The sequence below is a fragment of the Budorcas taxicolor genome, chromosome 10 (genome assembly GCF_023091745.1).
Source record: "Budorcas taxicolor isolate Tak-1 chromosome 10, Takin1.1, whole genome shotgun sequence".
In the NCBI taxonomy this organism is placed as follows: Eukaryota; Metazoa; Chordata; class Mammalia; order Artiodactyla; family Bovidae; genus Budorcas; species Budorcas taxicolor.
Genome location: NC_068919.1, coordinates 85191866 through 85211501, shown reverse-complemented (window position 1 = coordinate 85211501; position 19636 = coordinate 85191866). Strand labels below are relative to the sequence as shown.

General features: G+C 42.0%; 1 protein-coding gene across 1 annotated transcript in view; it reads right to left on the bottom strand.

The window, feature by feature from the left end:
• Nucleotides 1-19636, bottom strand: part of TTLL5 (tubulin tyrosine ligase like 5) — a 307681-nt gene that overhangs the window by 244697 nt on the left and 43348 nt on the right. Inside the window, exons 9-13 of the mRNA XM_052646434.1 lie at nt 16178-16279; nt 14244-14335; nt 13363-13470; nt 1893-1974; nt 242-303 (exon numbers count right to left, since the gene is read on the bottom strand). Coding sequence (XP_052502394.1) covers nt 242-303; nt 1893-1974; nt 13363-13470; nt 14244-14335; nt 16178-16279 — 446 coding nt within the window. The remainder of the gene's footprint in view (nt 1-241; nt 304-1892; nt 1975-13362; nt 13471-14243; nt 14336-16177; nt 16280-19636) is intronic.

Here is a 19636-nt window from a genome sequence, read left to right as displayed (position 1 = left end):
TTCCTCAGCTCATGATTCCTGTGCCCCAGGAATTAGGTCTCAGCCCTAGCTGTGGTTCAGCCTCAGGGCAGGAAGGAGCCAGGGGATGTAGAAACATATAAACACTTCCCTGAAAATATAATTTTTGAGTACAAAACATTCAGTATGTCTGAAGAACTGCCAGTTGGCAACACATATACAGTCTGACAGAATCGATGCTCTACTTCACATTTATGAGTCTTCAGGAAAGAATACTACTCACCTACAACAGTGAACATATCTGAGATCATACTGGCTTTAATCTTTAGGTCCAGAGGTGCATCACTAACAGAATAAAGGAAGAAAAGAGCAATTGATAATTTTATAGGTTAAGAGAATAGCTGCCCTTAACAGCCCTCAATGTAAGAGAGCTACCAAATGTCAGTGAGGAACAACACATAAAGTACATCAAATCCATGCGGGGAAAAAAATCTGGGCAAAAATTCTAGACATAAAAGCCTGGTGTCAAGTTCATCCTCTGTAAGGCAGGCCTAGCTCTAAGGCGCTGACCCACTGACACTCCAACCTTTTTATTCCAGAAGGTCTTGTTTGCACAGGGTCATGAACACTGCTTTATCACTGTGGATTTTAGAGGTTCAGATTTTTAATATGCTCTTTTATTAGCATGAAAAAATAATCATTCAAGTTATTTTTTACTGCTGTGATCATCAAATCACATTCACATGCAAGAGAAGGAACTTGGGTTATCTTTGCACTTTTTTAAGACTTCATTTTCCATTCTAAATCAATCTCCTTAAGATTGTGTGCTTGCAAATTAAAGCAAAAAAAAATAATAATAATACAAATTGTAGCAAAGTATCACCAGAGGATACAGCAGGAACCCACATGGAAAGAGAAACAACAAAGCCTCCCTGGCTTTGTTGGGAAAGTGCAGGGCCTCCCTGTGGTGATGATGCGATGCTGGCTTTGGGGTTGAGGTGTTCCCCCAGAAACCAGATTCCTCTAACCCCTTACCCTGGGGCTCTCTAACACTGTATGGTGTGCATTGCCAGGAAATTTACAAAACACTGACTTAACCTAAGTATAGCACAACATCTGAAGCGTCTGTATTATCCAGCTCTACACCTTATAATTGGGGTGAAGCCAAACCCCCATCCAACCAAGTAGTCAGTCTGTCTTTATTTGATTACTTGGCATTTTGCCAACATTTTTCATTGTTAAAAATGCAGCAGCTGGGTGGTCTCTGGCATAAATCTCTAGGGTTTTCTAGCTGTTTAGAGAAGCATATAACTAACAGAAACTCTGGCTGTAGCCACAGATAGAAGCAGAGTCTTCTCTGGTATTGGAAAATAAGTTTCTTTCCTTCTTCTAAACGATGGGTTAAAAATAATTTTTTAAAATGTCTCAAGATTTTAGACTTTAATCTAGGATGGATAACACCAGGACATGGACTGGGTAAAAGGACCAGATATTATTTACACACTCCTAGGCCCAGCTCTATACCTTTATGATATGTGTGGGTTAGAGCATGTATAAACTTTTGGTAACAAAGGAAATATATCTCATGTATTTCTTTACCCTTAGCTAAACACCTACAAAGCTTAAAAAAAGTATGAGAGAGAATGCAGTGGAGATGAAAATGAAAGAAGCATCCCTAGAAGCCCAACAAGATAGTAAACAGAGATTGCAAATTGACTAGTAAGACAGAGGTCTATGGTTGCAATATGGACTCTGATAATATGCCACAAATCCCCTAAATTTAGAAATTCTAATCATCTCAGTCTAATAAAGAAGGAGGAGAGGGAAATCTCCTAGTGCCAAAAGAAATGACCCCCCCCCCCCAAAAAAAAAAGTGTTTTAGTGTTGCTTATTGAAGGTTTGTCCTTTTCTAGTTAATGGAACAGACTACTTACCAGGCCAAAGAAGGAGAGAGATTCACTTCCAACAACCATGGCTTCAGGGTAGAATCTATGAGCACATCAAAGCCATAGAGTTCTAGAAATACAACATAACACAATACACAAAATCATTTTCCATGTCACAACCAAACAAAGATCTGGAAGCCAATCCAGTCAACTTCCATCAATGGCCTAGAAACTTCCTGAGTATCCAGAGACAGTAGATGCAGAGAACTTTCAAGTCCAAGAGAAATTAATCAAGTGTCTAGAGATAATAATGCTCCATGGTTTCCATCATCCACTCCTGACATTTCTGAGTTCTATACAGAAAGTTACCTGACTCTAAAAGTTAACAAGCATGATTCTGGTGCTGTGCAGAATGCTAAAAAAAAATGTTAGGAAAAGGAATGCAACAAGTGCATCTAATATCAATGCTGCCTTGGGCTTGTTTTGGGTTGTTCTTCTCCACCACACTCTGAAAACAGGAAAATCTACTGAAGGCATCTCTCTGGGATCTTCCCATCACACTTTTTTAAACCAAGACCTTGCTTTGGCAACCTAGGTCAAAAAAAAAAGCACTAAAGAAAAAGAGGCATAAATCTATTTGTTCTTTCCCCTCTAAGGTTCCAATTCCCCTTTGAAGATAGAAAATATAATATATCAGCCCAACATAGAAAGACAGAAGAGCAAGGAGGGAGCTAATGGCAGCCAAGCAGGACTACGATGGCTCACAAGAAGGGAAGGAGCCAAGGATCAAATTTCCTTTGCTAATTCTTGTCCCTTAAGTCCCCAACTGTTACAAAGCCAGAACCAGGAGCTGGCTCTTCTCCTGGAATGCAGGATGACAGGCTAACTTGGAACCTTAGCTGGCAACCTTTACTCTCATTATCATCATCAACGAGGCCCTCTCCACAGTCCTCGGTATACACACATCAAATGCATCAGACTTTCCGAAGTCCCACTCATTCTCAAACATCCCACTCTGTGTCCCTCAAATAAACTGTTTGCACACGCCTTCTTTGCAAGAGAAAAGACTAGCTTCCTGACAATTCAACCAGAGCTCACAGGCCACACAGCTCACACCCATGGAATACAACCAAGTATTTTCCAGAAATTCATTTTGAGGTAAATTTCTTTACTTCAAGAAGAACTTCTCCATTTCTCAATCCTCTCAGACACGCAGAAGAACAAATAGGAGTTTCTAAAAAGATGATGCCGAAGACTCCCTTCTGGGACATGGAAGTGTGGTGCCATGGGAATCTAGGGACCTGGGCCCTCCTCACCACACTGCCCTTCACTCCCTGTGGAGCCTGAGAGGATCATCTCTCTCCCTCATATTTATTAGCATGCTCTGGCTTCCCTTATCCTCTATCAATCACCATTTGTTGATATCTGTATGCTCAGTTAACCTATAAACAGAATTCCTACTTAAGCAACATAGATTCAGGTAGATATGCATTTTTAAACTCTCTCTCAGGAAAAGTTTTCAGGAAGGAGTTGGTTTCCATAGTACTTATTTAAGACTCCATTTAATTTACAAAAATAATCACAAACTATAAGAGAGTCTGAGACAGGATTCACCCTCATGTAACTACACCAAAATCATATATTATCAAAACTTTAAAGGTGTAAAGAAAAGAAAGCTCCTTTACCTATCTTTTTTTTTTTTTGGTAGCATACTTTTAGCTTTTATGGCCAGTACATTCTTCTGACTATTTTACCCAATCTTCAATCATTTCCATAGAATATTCCCCCTTTAATTTGAGAAAAATCTTTCTGTGACACAGCACTAGTAAAGGCATTTAAGAGGAGAAAACTGACTACAAAAACTACAAATCCATGTTAACGTTACACAAGCAGAGAAAAGTACAATAGGCGTCTGATTCAAGAAAAACATTCTCTTCAGTTTTTGAAAGCTGAAGCACAGGATTCAACTATTTCATAAACTGGTAAAATTAACAATAATAATAATAGCGTAAGGAACAGGACAAGAATAATGACTGATGCACATATTGATCAGATTTGCAGAATCAGCCACAAATAAACACAAATTGAAATCAGAAAAACAAGCAGTAAGACCCGTTATTTAAACACCTCATAATAAGCAGTCAACATATTTATTTAACTCTTTCTCAAATTTAGAGGCAAATTCCAAGACTCTCAGTAGAAAGGCTGAGAAACCAGTAATGTGGAAAGTAAGAGAAAAGAAAAGAAAAAAAAAAACAACCCAAAGAGAGACACAACACCCTTTATCAGTTCAGTTCAGTTGCTCAGTTTGTCCGACTCTCTGCAACCCCATGGACTGCAGCACTCCAGGCTTCCCTGTCCATCGCCAACTCAGGTGAATAAAACCCACCAGTGCTAAATGATCTCAAAATCAACTCTGAACCTAACCAACATCTGTACCCAGAGATATACAGATGTGTGACAGCATCAGAGCACACTGCAAAGCCCAGGTCACCTGAGAGGCTGGAGCTGGAGGAGAGGACTGGGGTGGCAAAGAGAGCACTTGAATCAGGCTTATCTCTTACAGCGATCAATTCGACTTAATCAAAACCATTTGCTTCCTTGGCAGGCTACGAGAGTCCTTATAGCAAATCTTTTAACTTAGGCTTAGTCTTTTCTCTGGACATTACAGATTTTAAAAGGTAAAAAGCATCAATAAGTTGCACTGAGAATATTAAACTTCCTCACCTTTTGATGTAAGCATCAATCAGTTGCACTGAGAATATTAAACTTTCTCACCTTTTGATGTATGGTTTAGCAGCAGTGTCTACAATTTGAAAAATTCAGTTATCCATGATGACATACACCAGTGTTCCTGTCATTAAAAGGTGCAGGCAAGCTAGGCTTCTCCAGTGCTGAGAGCTAACTTTCTTGGTTCCTCTGTGTTGTCTCCATCGTGACCGAAAAACAAGTATCTTCAAAGGACTGTTGCTAGCACCTTACTCAACAATGTTTCCCCAAGAAAATTTTCCTTGGAGAGGTACAGTTCCTTCAATCCCAGCCAAAACAAAACAAACTTGCAAATCTGACTGGTGCATGGTAAGAAGCAGCCTGACTCAAGCTCACATTTTACATTAGCGCCCTTATCCCCCTATTTCTTTCAAGCAGTTTCTTAGAAAGCAATCTACACTTAGCCGCATTCATTTCTTAATGCCTGTTGACTCTCCCGCCCAGAGCAATTTGCTTCTGTTGCCATTCTGTAATAACTGACTGTTCTCACTATGATCCCAAAGACCACCTTGTTGCTTTACGCCCAAGCACCTGAAAACTGCTGACCACCCCTTTCTTACTGGAACCTTCCTCTCCCTGGTTCCAGGACACTGCTCTCATCTGACTGTCCTCCTCCTTTCTGTGTGTCCTCCGTCCCTTCTCTTCTGCCCAGCTAGTCACTGGTAGGTTTGCTCAGGGTGGCATCCTCAGCTCTCTTCCCTTCTCAGTTCTACTGCTCTTCTCGGCTGCTCTCATACATTCTCGTAGCTGCAATTAATATTATGGTGATGACATTCAAATCTCTGTCTTTAATCCAGGGTCTCCCGGACAGCAAATCCATAAATCCAAACGCCGTCCAGACAGCTTCACTAGGATATCCCACAGGTACTCGACGCTCAACAAAACATAGCTCGATATCTTCTCCCAAAACTTTGTTTGCTTCCCACTGTTCTTCATCTTGGAAAACCCCACGCACTAGTCGCCTATGCTAAAGACATTCTTCACCACCTGCCAAATCCAACACATTATCATATCTCTTTCTCTGTTTCTCTTTAGTCTATTTTCTATATTCCCCTTTGAGGTAAAATTTACATATCTAATGAAATGGACAGATCTTAAGTGTGCTATTTGATGAGTCTTGTTACATCCATAAAACTCACACTCGTATCAACACATACAGAACACTTCCATCACCCCAGAAAGATCCCTCATGCCCCTTTCTGGTAAATATCCTGCTCCCTGTTGCCACACCACCAGAAACTATTATTCTTATTTATTATACCAGGGATCAGTTTTGCCTATTCTAGAGTTTCATATAAATGGATGCACTCTTTTGAGTCTGACTTTTCTCATTTAGTATCCTTTTGAGGTTCAGCCGTCTATCATTATCTCTTATTTGAAGACCGGTTTACTGAGGTGTAATTTACACACAATAAAGTTCACCCTTTTAAATTATAGTTTGATGAATTTTGACAAATGTATGGTTACTCACCATCACCAATATGTAGAACAATTCTATCACAAATGTTCCCTTTGTCCCTTTGCAGTCAATCCTCTCTCCCGGGCCACTGGCAATCATGATCTGATTTCTGCCTTTTCCAAAAGTCAAATAAATGGAATCACAAAGTACGTAGCCTTCTCAGAGTGGCTTCTTTCACTTAGCACTGTGCGTGTGAGATTTATCTATGTCATCACATGTCAATAATGTCATTCATTCCTTCTACTGCTCAGTAGTATTCCATTTTATAGACCACAATTTGTTTATCTATTCAACGGCTGATAGACATCTGGGCTGCTTCCAATTTTTGGCAACTATAAATAAAACTGCTTTGCACATTCGTGTAAAGCTATCTGCATGAACATATGGTCTCATTTTTCTTGGGTAGATACCTAGGAATGGGAGTGCTGGGTCATGTGGCTAAGTGTATATTGTCACTGTGTTCCTCCTACTGCCAAATCACTTCCCTAGCACTAGTCTCTCCCTATTGTAGCCCATTCTCCACGTGGCCATCAGAATTATGTTCTAAGACACAAATCTAACAGTCAGATGGAGAGACAGGCAGTGAATCAGCCCAGCAATAGACTCTAATGTCAGGCTGGTTCCTGGAGGACTATAGTCACTTCATGGGGCTTTCTGGGTGGCTCAGCAGTAAAGAATCCATCTGCAGTGCAGGAGGATCCAGGAGACACTGGTTCAGTCCCTGCATTGGGAAGATCCCCTGGAGGAGGGCATGGCAACCCACTTGAGTATTCTTGCCTGGAGAATCCCAAGGATAGAGGAGCCTGGCGGGCTACAGTCCACAGGGTTGCAAAGACCTGAACATGACTGAAGCGACTGAACAACACCAGAATGATGTTATACAGCAGTCCCTCTGTTATAATTCTGTCATCCAAAGCTTTGGGTCAAGTCATGATAAAAGTTGCTCAAAAAACTCCATAGCTGGCTACTGTCTACAGGACGAATTTATACATGCCAGTGCTTTATAAGGAGCAGGAAATGGCAACCCACTCCAGCATTCTTGCCAGGATGATGCCATGGACAGAGAAGCCTGGAAGGCTACAGTCCCTGGGGTCGCCAAGAGTCGGACAGGACTGAGTGACTGAGCGTAGTGCCCTGAGCTACTTCTATAACCGTCTCTCACTACCTAATCCAACTCGGGCTACAGCTAGTCACACTGAACTTTTCATTTCAAAACGTCCCACTTCCTGTCATGACACTGCATTCTGCATATCATATTCCCTCCGCTAGGAACGGCTCTCTCTGGCGCCCCAAGGCATAGAGCTGCTGACTCCTTGTGTATTCCAAGGAGTCACTCTACTACTTGTCCTGAAATGTGTCGTTTCATGTCTGCTTATCTCCACCGCTCGAGGACAGAGGTCATGTCTCATTCACTGCTCTATACCAAACAGCCTGTACTATACAAAGCACACAGGAAGCAATCAAGAAATACTGATTTTAAAAAAAGAAGAAAAAAAAATTTTTTTAATGTAAAACACTACAATTTTTGAGAAAGACAAAATGATTTGCAGCTGCTTCCTAAAAATAACCCTAACCAGAAGACTTAATACTCATAATAAAGTCACCAATTACAAAGAAATAGGAGACATTCTAATTAAAAATTTTATATATTAAGGAGAAATTTAATAAAAAGCAGCTTAGAATGGAAGGAGGGAAAAAAAAAAAAGATTTAACAGAGAAAATAACAGTGCATCCAAGTCCTAACAGATTTCTAAACATATCATACCGTTAGTTCTGGAAATCAACCTACTAACGCTCCCCAGAAAAAAAGTCCTAGCTGAAGCTGTAATCCTTGAAATTGGAAAGTGCTGACATTAGCCAGTGCTTGCTGTCAGTCAAATGCTATTGTATAAAGGAAATTCTTTTCACCTTGGCTTTGGATTGGAATTAAAAATCTAAGAAGGAAGACTCTATCTGGGGTCCAGCAGGAAAATTTGGGGGAAAAAAAAAACATAAGAGAATCCCACAGAAAAATGAACCAAATAAAAGAAAAAGCCCAGAGCCAATTTGTGAACTAGTCCAATAGATCACCATGATATCTGGCTACCATATGCAGAGGTGGCCTTGAAGGGAACATCCAGAAGGCAGCATTACGGTAAAGAATCTGCCTGCCAATGGAGGAGATGCAAGGGAGGTGGGCTTGATCCCTGGGTTGGGAAGATCCCCTGAAGTAGGAAATGGCAGCCCATTCCAGTATTCTGGCCTGGAAAATTCCATGGACAGAGGAGCCTGGCGGGCGACAGTCCACAGGGTCACAAACAGCTGGACGCGACTAAGCAGGCACGCACGTACGCACGCACTGTTGATTAGAACAGAAAGAGGCCTTTTTCAGGCCTGATCTGTTAAAAAGGATGATATCATTTTTCCTGAGATCTAGTTACAGGAGAGCAGAGGGAGAATCCAGGATATGAGGCATGCCAAAAATGGCTGGACGCACCAGAACTTGTATTTATGTGGGTGGAGAGTGAGCCAGAGAGACCTGGCTTTCAAACTTGGCTTTGCCATTTATTAACAGCATGACCTGGGACAAATTATTTAACCTCTCTGAATCTTTTTTCCTTGTCTATAAAACATGAGTAATAAATACCAACAAAACTGTTATGAGGACTAAAGGAAATAGCCAGTGAAGTGCGCCTGACAAACAGTAGGTGCTTTCTTCTAAGTCCCTTCTACAGTAAACTTCCCTTCCCATCTAAACAGAAGCATTTGATTAGCCAGAAAAGAAAATTATCTCAAAAAGTGAACTGTTTGATGACTTTCATTATTCTTTTTATTGGTCAAGTAGTTTACATTATAAAATGTATGCTGCCCACTGTCAGTCCTTCAGCAAATATTTCTGACCAGCCCTACTTTAAGAATGTCAGTTTAGGGGTTTCCCTGGTGGTCCAGTGGTTAAAAAAATCTGCCTTGCAATGCAGGGGACATGAGTTCGATCCCTGGTCCAGAAAGATCCCACATGCCACAGAGTCACTTAAGTCTGTGAGTTATAACTACTGAGCCTGCCCACCTAGAGCCCATGCTCAGCAACAAGAGACGCCCACGTGCTGCAACTAGAGGGTAGCCCCCAGTCTCTGTAACTGGAGACGGCCCGAGCAGCCGTGAAGGCCCGGCTCAGCCAAAACTGAATAAATTTTGAAAAAGAAAAAAAAGAAGAACATCAGCATAATTACCCTGTGAAACAGTCTTAAACAACATCAATAAAAGGCCAAACCAGCATACATCCCACAAAGCAGGATATATTGAACATGGTGGTGGTGGTTTAGTTGCTAAGTCGTGTCTGACTCTTGTGATACCGTGGACTGTAGCCTGCCAGGTTCCTCTGCCCATGGGATTCTCCAGGAAAGAATACTGCAGTGGGCTGCCATTTCCTTTTCCAGAGGATCTTCCCCACTCAGGAACTGAACTCAGGTCTCCTGCATTGCAGGCAGATTCTTTACCGACTGAGCTATGAGGGAAGTCCTTATATTGAGCACAGTTTGTCCTGAACAACGAAATCACCAGTCTCTGACCTAAATGAGGCCAGTCTGATCAACTCTACAAGTGGCAGGACAGCTGGTTCATACGCTCTCGGGCTAGAGGACCGGGGTCATAGCTTGTTACTTCAGCCATCCTCATACACACAGATGAAACCACTGTCAGCAGCAGCATCTTTAAAGGATAGCTAACATCCTGTTGTTTTTGGCTGCTTTTCTCCAACTGCTCAAAAAAAAATTAAAAAAGAAAAAAAAGCTGTTCTCATAGCCAGTTATCTCACATTGCCAATTTCCTAAGCATATTTAAAGGGTTGCTGTTTAAGCATACATTTCACATGGTACCACATTATCAAAATCTTAAATGCAGCAAATATTAAGACTGTCAAAAGTTTGTTTTATTGGGAGAGGCATCAAAAATCCTATTGACCATGATGACTTGATTGCCAAAACTCCTCTTCTGACCCCTTTTCTCTTAAGCTGAGTTTCTTTCATTTGAGTTCTCCAATTCACTAGCTTTAGGGGGAAGGGACTTAATTTCTCAGGGCCCCAATTTCTTTATTCAGACTAATTATTCTCTGAGGTCCTTTCCAGATGTACAAATTTATTAAAAGGCACCAAGTGGCTAGGTTTCTGGTAGCTTATGAAGGTTCCTAAGTCTACTTTTAAATTCTATTAACACAATGCAGGTATTTGTGTATATTGTCCCGTGTAATATTTGGCTTGACTAAACCACCACCTTATCATCTACCCCTTGAACATAGCAGGAACTGAGAAAAGTTAACTGCATAAGTAAACAAAGGAATGGGAATATTGAAGATACCTAGAAATGTTGTTGGACACTACAAGTGGTAGGGTGGGGAAAAAAAATCAAAGGCCAGAAACACCTGGATACTAATGGAGCGCTCCTGGCAAGGAATCGCATAATGTGGAAGGGCAGAAACAACCACCAAAAGAATACAGTGAACCCCATCACCCGACTATTGGCTTCCTCTAAAACACCAATGCCCTGTTCAAGCCAAATTCTTCTGGGAAGCTCTCAATTCCTGTTTACTCTAAAACAAATGAAAAAGAGAAGGGAAAAAAAACAAACAAACAGATTATTCCTTGTAACTTAAACCCCAGGGGAGGTTGGGAACCAGTGGGAGGCAGAGAGATTCACACAAATACACACACGTATACAAAATCATTTCTGATGGGGGGAGGTTAATAAGACACACAAAATCCCAGGGCTGACAGGAAGTGGAATTAGAACCACAAAAGCCAAGAAGATAGTCAACAGTTTAAAAAACTCCAGATGCACTCAGTTTATTAAAACTGAACACAAGCAGGGAGCCAGGAAGGAGACCCATGGCTGATGAAACAGTCTTACAGGGTATTTCACTGAGTCAGAGAAAGTCACTGTTCATTGCTCATCAGAACTTCTAATGCCATTAAAATCAAGAAATTCTTAAGCTTCCAAAAGGCAATCAGGTAATGAAATAAAATAGAAAACATTCAGAAGAGCTTTTGATGATTTCTAGAACAAAGATTTTCACACTAAGAGCTACTAGAAATTTACTCTCATAGAAAAGCCACGTAGATATAGAAAAGAAATACTTATTGTTTTAATCTAATAAGGTGTTTGCAGTTGGAATTATATTTCCCATGCCCCCTCCTCAAAAAGTCTGCAATAATTCTAAGAGCTCTAAGTCCTGACTACACCAGATCCACTGGGAAGCCTACTGTCAGGCCACTAACAAGGCAATTAAAGCAAGAACCAATCATTCATTCAACAAACATTTTCCAGACATCCTCCAATAGCAAAAAAATGCTGCTGTGCACAGAAGGAGCAACAGCAAGGGAGACGTTGTTGTTGCCATCTTCAGGGAGACAGACATGTAAATGAGGACTAGAGGACCTGAAGGGGCTGCTGAAGACTGAACAGGAGACTTGGGTCAGGGAGGCTAACTGGGGGAAGCCTTGGGGAAAACATCACCAAAGAAGTGGTACTTGACTTCATCTTGAAAGAAGTCAGTCATCTTTCAGGTAAAGTAACAGGAGAAAGATATTTCAGGCATAGGATAAAAGCAGGTGCAAAGGCAGAGGGTGAGGAGAGGAGCCACAAAGGCCAGCGAGATGGTAAAAGATTTGGTTCAGCAGAAGCGGAGATGGAGGGGAAGGGGAGACACGGTGACTACTAAGAAGCTAAGCTCGGCGGCTACTGATCGGAAGAGAACACAGAGGACCGTGTACAGAGCAGCAAGAGCGGGGAGGCGCGGCAGGGCGCTTGGCTGGGCCAGGATTCCTGGAGGGGGCACGTCAAGCCGAGTCTCAAGATACAAACAGGAGCTGCAGGGCCGACAGGAGCGGTGTCTTCTAGCTGGACAGTGGCACTTACGCAGAGGCCCAAGGGAATGGAGTCCTCGGGGGCCCCACTGGCTTCTGAGGTGTAAGTAGGGAAATGATACTCCAGAAAAGTCGGCTGCAGTCAGATCCTTAGAGACTTCAAAGCCCTACCAAGTTTCTATTCGTAAGTTAGGTCTAGGGAGCTGCTAAAGGATTTTAGGAGACATGAACATATTTGCATTTTAAAAGAGATACACGGACATCATAACCTCTTCTTTTCCTATATAATTTTAGGTCCTAGTTTATCTACCATCTTCTATTCAGAGTCTCAATTTGTATTCCCTTTATTGAATGCCCCTCAAGGACAGACTGCAATGATAATCTAATATTAAAGAGATCAAGAATTATAATGCCTAATTATAAAAATAACAAAGAAACATTTTTACGGAGTACAAATTAAGGGCCGACAAGTGCCAAGTGCTTTGCACACATCATCTTATTTGATCTCAGGGTACTCTCAGAAGGTAGGTGCCCTCATTATTGCCGTTTTACAGTTGAGGAAACAGGATTAGAGTAACTTGCTGAAAATCAGAAGGGGTGTAGATGGGTCTCAAACTAAGTGTGTCAGGCTCTAACACCCATGTGCTCTACTCTGGTATCCTGTCTCTGGAGCAAGCTGGGACTCTCATAGTCTTACTGCTGTACTCCTTTAATTATCTGCCCCATCAATGAGCCTACTGTGTTGCACTAACGCAGCCTGCCACCTGCTGAAAGTCTGTGTGACTGCACAGACACTCGTACCAGCCTTCACTAAGGAGTCACAGCCGCACAGAGAGCAAGTGGGTACAGGCACCCATAGTGCCACAGTCACAGCTGGAGGATCAGTGGGCAACAGGCTCCCCGTCTGGTAGCTGTGACCTGTTTCCTGCTCCTTCTCTGTGCAATCAGGGAATTAAGGCTGGGAGGGGAGGGGTGGAGGAGGAGAGAGGGAAGAAAGAAAGGGTGGGGTGGGGTGGGGGGGAACTCACTAGAAAGAAGACTAAAACAAAGAGGAGGAGTCATTGGAAAATGGGAGAAAGTACATACTGGTACCAGCCAGAGCTTCTTGGAACAGTTCCCAGTCTGGCTGCCAAAGAGCTCTGGAATATATTTGTTAGAGCTGGATTCCTGTACAGTCCGTTGCAGACTTTTTCTGATTGCACTCTGACAAAGAGACCCACACTTTTAGTTCCAATCCCTGCTTCCCACACAGAAAGCCAGTTAGTCCTCAGGGGACCTCCAACTAAGCTCACCACTGGCCTCTTCATATGCTACGTGAGTTTAGAAAAGAAAGAAAAGTCCACCACACACCTTTGACTCCTGTAGAATCACTAAGCCGCTCTACCCCGGGATCCCATCCCAACTTCCCGAGCCCCTTTTCACAAAATACGTTAAGCTTCTTGAGTCTCCTTACCAAAACAACTGCTCCGATGAGGAACAAAGGTTTTACAGGCTGTGGCAATAGCTAGTTCAGCAGAGATTATAGTCTTAATGATCAGGTCCTCTACATGGGCCATCAGTGCTACAAAGGAAAAAAAGAAAAAACACTATAATGCACGGATTAGGACTGGATTCCAGAACACAGTGTAATTATAAAAGCACACGTGCTCATTCAAAGAAGTCTCCACGTGGCATATGAATGGTGCTCCATGTGAATGGTGCTCCAGGACAAGGCATGCATGTGAATAGAGGGACGCAGGCAAGAATGGAGGTCCTGGGGGATGCACTCAAGTGGCCTCCAATGACAAGAGACAGACTGGAAAAGGAGTCTTCCCCTCTTCTTATTCTCCTCTCACCCTGCCCTTTGTGGACTGCATCAGGCCTGCAGGCACAGTTTCTCATTCTGCTCAAGGCTCAGCGATAGTGTCCACTTTGATTCAGAGCCCTTGTACTCAAATTTGACCCTGTCCATTCTCTAATTCAACAACATGAATGAGAGAGACTGCCTGAGGAAAATCTGAACTCAGGGCCAATACAGAGATAAATACCAATCTAAAAAGCTGACAGTAGTTTAGTGAGAGCACTTTGATAGTCAAGAAGGAATATCTCACTAAAGACCTAGGAAAAAGTTGTCTTCCAAACTAAGAAACAAGAAAAGGGATTTGGGGAGCCACGATAAGTAAGCCCATTGTTCTCTGTCTTGTAAAGGGCAGGAAAAACTAGCACTAAGAACCATGATCCCATTAGACATCTATCTCAGCGACAGTTTCAGAAGTAGAGAGAAAGACTCCTGGTAACAGACAATAGTAAAGCGACGCAGGGAGAGAAGTCAGGAAGGAACAGGCCCGGACTCACCAGTTGTGTCTCTGCCTTCTTGTTTCAGATACCGGAGCATAGCACTCATGCTCCACTTGTTCCCATAATCCTCCACTTCCGGGTCATCACAACTAAAACAGATTCATGGATCAAGGTCACACAGGCAACTTGGCCTGCCTCTAGAAATAAGAGTTTTCAAATAGCATTCTTTCCTTGTAAGTCTTTAGAAAAATCTTCCTTTTACTGACTTCCATTCACCCATTTCTTTTTCTTGGTCCTTTTTTGTCATATCTGCCCTTGTACCAGTTTCTTCCATCAAAATGAAAATGCATATATTAACAGCTCACCTTAATGAAGGAGGTTGGGGAAAAAGAAGGCAAAATCCTCCTTAACTAAACATGATGCATCGTGAATGAGTAGAACAAATTTGTGAATGTGAACAAATTTAAGAATGGTCACAATGCATTAAATAGACTGAAATGGTTTGGGATACTAACCTGGCCTTTGAGGTAAATGTCACATGTGCCCACAAAACAACCTCTAATGCCATTTTCAGACCAGAACTGAGTCTCTTGGGCTAGTGAGCTAATCTTGTGTAGCATTTTAATGAGCTAACCCCGAACGGAACTGTGCTGGCATCTGAAGCAAGCTCCCTTCTGTCAAGTGGTAGACATGGCTTTTTTGGAGACTTTTTGAGGTATCACCCAAGGAAGAACTCTCCAGGGCGACAACTGAAGCAATGAAGTACACCACTGCTACAGCCATAAACAGGGTACATTCCCAGACTGCTGGAAGGGTTTTGCAATCTGAAACCTGTATTTTACAGCTGCCCCCTTATTCCCCACCATCAGCCCTCAACCTACTGGTTGCATCTTTGCCCATCTTCCAAAGTCCAGGATACTGTACCTTCCAACAATTCCAAGCACCGGTCACAGGACACTCAATGAAATCTATACAGCTCTGGCAACTATGCCATCACTTCCAGATTCCTTTCTTTCTTTCCTTGGACCTTCTAGGGACCTATTTTTAGTCTCAGTAGAAAGTAACTGTTTGGGTTTCTTTTTTATTTTTCCATTTTCTGGCAAAATTATCAGGATGAAAGAAAACAGAGCAGAAAGAATATTTCCACACAGCTGGGCTGGTACTCTGTTCCACTGAATCCTTTTCTGAGATGGCCTCATTTCTTTTCTTATTTAATTTATTCCTAACATTTTTCCCCTGATCATAAAAATGTTTTAGAAAAACTTAGGAAATACATAAAAGCACAGAGAAGACGACAGATATCCTCCACCCATAATCCCATCCATTACAGTTAAGGACTAGTCACATTTTAAAATTTATCCTTCCAGTTTTCTTCTCTCCCCCACACTCCCTCAAGGCGGGAGCAGGGGAATCAGCTTTAGTTATCCTATGTATAAGAAGGATAGGATCCTATCCTTTCACAAAAGAAGTGAAACTGCACACACCGTATAGTAACCTGCTTCTTCCCCCAGACAATGTACAGGGATGAACATTCTTGTCTCTGAATCTGTGTGCATACCCTTTGTTATTTCTTAAGGTTAAGTTCCTAGAAATACAATTGCTGGGTCAAAGGGCACAGTATTTTTGAAGCTTTTGATACATTTTGCCAAGTGCTGAAATGACCTAACTTCTTGGCTTCTAGAAAGTTCCATATGCCTAGAAAATTCCCACCTCTAAGTCAAGTGATGGAACCTAACAATGAGGAAGATGAAACTTGGGAAGGTAGGCATATTTTGGTGGAGAAAGGGGAGGACACTGTGGCCGGGCAATCGATGGAGAAGCCATAGCAGGTGAGCCTCAAAACTGCACGAAACGACTCTAACAGCTCTACTCTCAGTTACATGGATATAAAGGTGAAGTTCTCCTCCAGTGCAATAGGGCGACTTTGCACTTCTCCAGCACCTGCCTCTGAGGCTGACCTCCCTGGCTCCTAGCTCAGGCACAGTCAGTACCTGACATAGTCTCCACTCTTCTTATTCACACTGTAATTGGTCAGGTGCATGAACTGGTTCCGAATGTTCTTGGCTCCTTGGTCATATCGCACGGTTGCAAACCTGATAAAGGAGACACAGGTTAAATATCAGCAATAGGGCTTCAATAAAACATAGGGTCAATGAGATACTAATACAGAGAGGGTGGCATCTGCTCAAACACTGAGTGTTTATTAAGTGCCAACTCCCATGCTAAGTGTTTCATGTATAACATCACATTTAATTCAACCATTAAAGCAGTTCTTTGAAGTAGGGACTAGAATGTGTAACTTTTTTGATATGAACATTAAAATATGACTTGGAAGATTAAGTAACTTGCCCCAAATCACACTGACTCCAAAATCCATGTTCTTAACCATGGATGTTTTCTGATATAAAATCTCAGTCTGATAGGAAGGATTAAAGTGAAAATAAACTTATTCACAATCAGGGAAACTGTGTATAGGATGCTACAGATGACAGCACATTAGTTGGTCAAAAAGCACTTGAGTGTCTATACAATAGTACCTGGTACTAAGGCATTCTATGGAAAATATTATGCCAAAAGAAAAAAAAGGACAGCATAATAATATATAGACTTAGAACTCAGAGCCACAGGGGGAAAATAAAAAGATCTATAAAATTAAGAAAATAATGGCAGCATTAATAGCATACAAAGGCTAGGTCTACAGAATGGCATAAATGCAAGCAGAGTGGATTAATTTCTGAATTTGGAATGAAGGCAAAAAGAGGGATTAAACATGGAGTCCACTGAAAACAGAGCAGCAATCTGATATTCTGGACTGTTGTCAAAAGAAGACCAAAGTATAAAATATATGTGCCTCTGAAGGAAGTAGCCAAGGAGAGAGAAAACTTTCCAGTGATGCTCAACATCAACAAAAGGACACTCGAGTTGAATGGTTATGGTAAATATCATCCCCTGTTTACATACCACTCTAACCGTATCACCCCCTTCACTAAAGCAGTTGTCCCAAGAGGCACATCCAAGCGTGTGAAAAAAAATCCTGGAAGGCCGCAAGTTTATTTTCATATGATTTGCAAATTATTTACATGTGCTTACTCAGACTATGAAGTCAATATGAATTTTTACCACATTAAAGGACAGCATTTAAAATTTCTCTTTTCCTCTATTTCTTCTCACTCACCCACTATCTCTGTCCCTTAACTCCCCGTACTAGAAATATACAAGAGCCAAAAGAGAAGAGTGGAAAAACGACAAACCCTCAAAACTAAAATAAACAAACATGAGGCCAGGAAGAAGGATGTGGACAAAGGGAAAATGTTGACCAGGCATGCACAGCTAAGGGACAAGAGTCTGACTGCATGAGAAGGACCTCAGATTTTCCAGAAACTTCCGGCAGTTATCACTTAACTTCAGCCATGTCATTCTATGGTGAGTAAACCTCACCTATATATCCCCACCTTCCCTCTTCAGAGATTCTTCAATGAAAAGGGAACCAGTCATTCTCTGAATTCTTGTGCAATGTGAGGGGGGCCCATGCAGGCCCTGCAGAGGCAGCCTGCCTCAACCAGACATTACCTCACAGAGACATACCTCCTGCCATCTCTCCCCCAAAATAATGATTTAGAAGGAGGAAAAAAGGTTCTGCTTCAGAGAAAGAGGTTTTTCACCTCTTCTAAATTCAAGTATCTGATCTAATTTGGTCAACAATGTGAAAAGATTGGCAAAGGCCTGGCAGTTAACCGTAAATTGGTGCCCAACACATCTGTCGTCCCTACACTCCTTTTTTCCATAGGACTACATATCTAAAAAAAAGTTTTCTTCTTCTTCCTAGTCTTCCTTTTTGCTGGAGCATTTATTTTCTAAAACTCAGCAAGGACAAGATTATTTATGTTACAGTTCTACGGAGCATAAGCAGAAGTAAGAATAAGAGAAAACAAAAACGAAAAACCTGAACCCAATGGAAAAGTTACCCAAAAGGGCAAAAGGGCTACTTTCTTTATCTCAGTCAGCTGAACAAGGAACGGAGAAGACCAGGGAGAGGAAAGGCAGGGGCACGTGACCTGTGTCCTCCTGCCCCAGGAGGTTCTTAGGGTCCTCACTAAAACAGGATGAAACAGACCCTGTTCATCTCTGATAACCATTTTCCCACATTTTCCTCTTATTTCTAGACCAAAGGTCCCACTAATTTCAGATCTGGCCTACTACCCAAGTTCTGGTTAACCTACAAAGATTGTTTTTTGTTTTAAAACTTGAATAACTTGGCCATCATTTAAAATTGAGACCTTTCTTCCTCAAGCCCAGTGGCAGGCAGGGCCCACGTGAGGAAGATGGTGGACAGGATGGGAAGGCAGCCCAGAGGCAATACAAGGAGGTTATCTAAGCAGGGTGGTGGCCCCAAAGGGGTCAAAGTTCACTCAGGGAGGGCATCTGAATGGGGTGGTAACAGGAAGGCTGGAGATTGGCTACATATGAGGGAACTGAGTAAATACGTGTGTGGAAGATAACAGAAGTCAGATTCCTCACTGTTGGAAAAAAAGGCAAAAAATACGGAAAGGGAGAAAACGAGCACAAATCTGGTAGTTTTGAGGTAAAATTGGAGGTGTTCACCTGACCTCTTGCTCTTCAATACAGAGATATAGGAAAAAAACAAAGATGTAAATGTCTATGTATGTGTACATGTAGGTGTATCTATACACATATTTCCTAGGTCTGTCCATTGCACGAAGCTAAGAGTAGACATAGCTCAGAACAGTGAGCATATCTAGCACCTGCATCTGGATTTCCAAATACTATCCTCCATTAAGGGGCTTCTCAGATGGCTCAGTGGTAAAGAATCTGCTCGCTAATGCAGGAGTCGCAGTTAGACATGAGTTCGATCCCTGGGTGGGGAAGACCCTGTGCAGGAGGAAAATGGCAACCCACTCCAATATTCATGCAAGGATAATTCCATGGATAGAGGCCCCGGGCGGGCTATAGTACGTGGGGTCTCAAAGAGTCAGACATGACTGAGCATGCGCACACCTAATCCTCCATTAAAAGCAACCATTGCTCCTTGGAGATAATGGTTGATTCAGGTCTGGGCAGAGAAAGAAGATGAGCCTGGAATATCTTGTGCTTAACGAATGAGGGGACATGTCAAAAGAACACCAAAGTCAGCTTATAGGAGCTCCCACTGGCCAAATCTGGAGCAATTTGAGCACAAAATAAATCATGAGAGTAAGGATTATAACCCATTAAGTCCACACTGGTGCATATAAACAAATGAATAAATGAATAGGATGGAGAGAAAACTCTTCCTGGGGTTAAAATGCCAAATAATACAAGTAAAAGTATGATGGGATTAGAAATTCATCACTGGACAACCATCACAGTAATCATTCATTCAAGCAAGAAACATCAATGAATATTAAAATTGGGTGAAAATGTGATAAGGAATGACATTTTACATGGTCTCA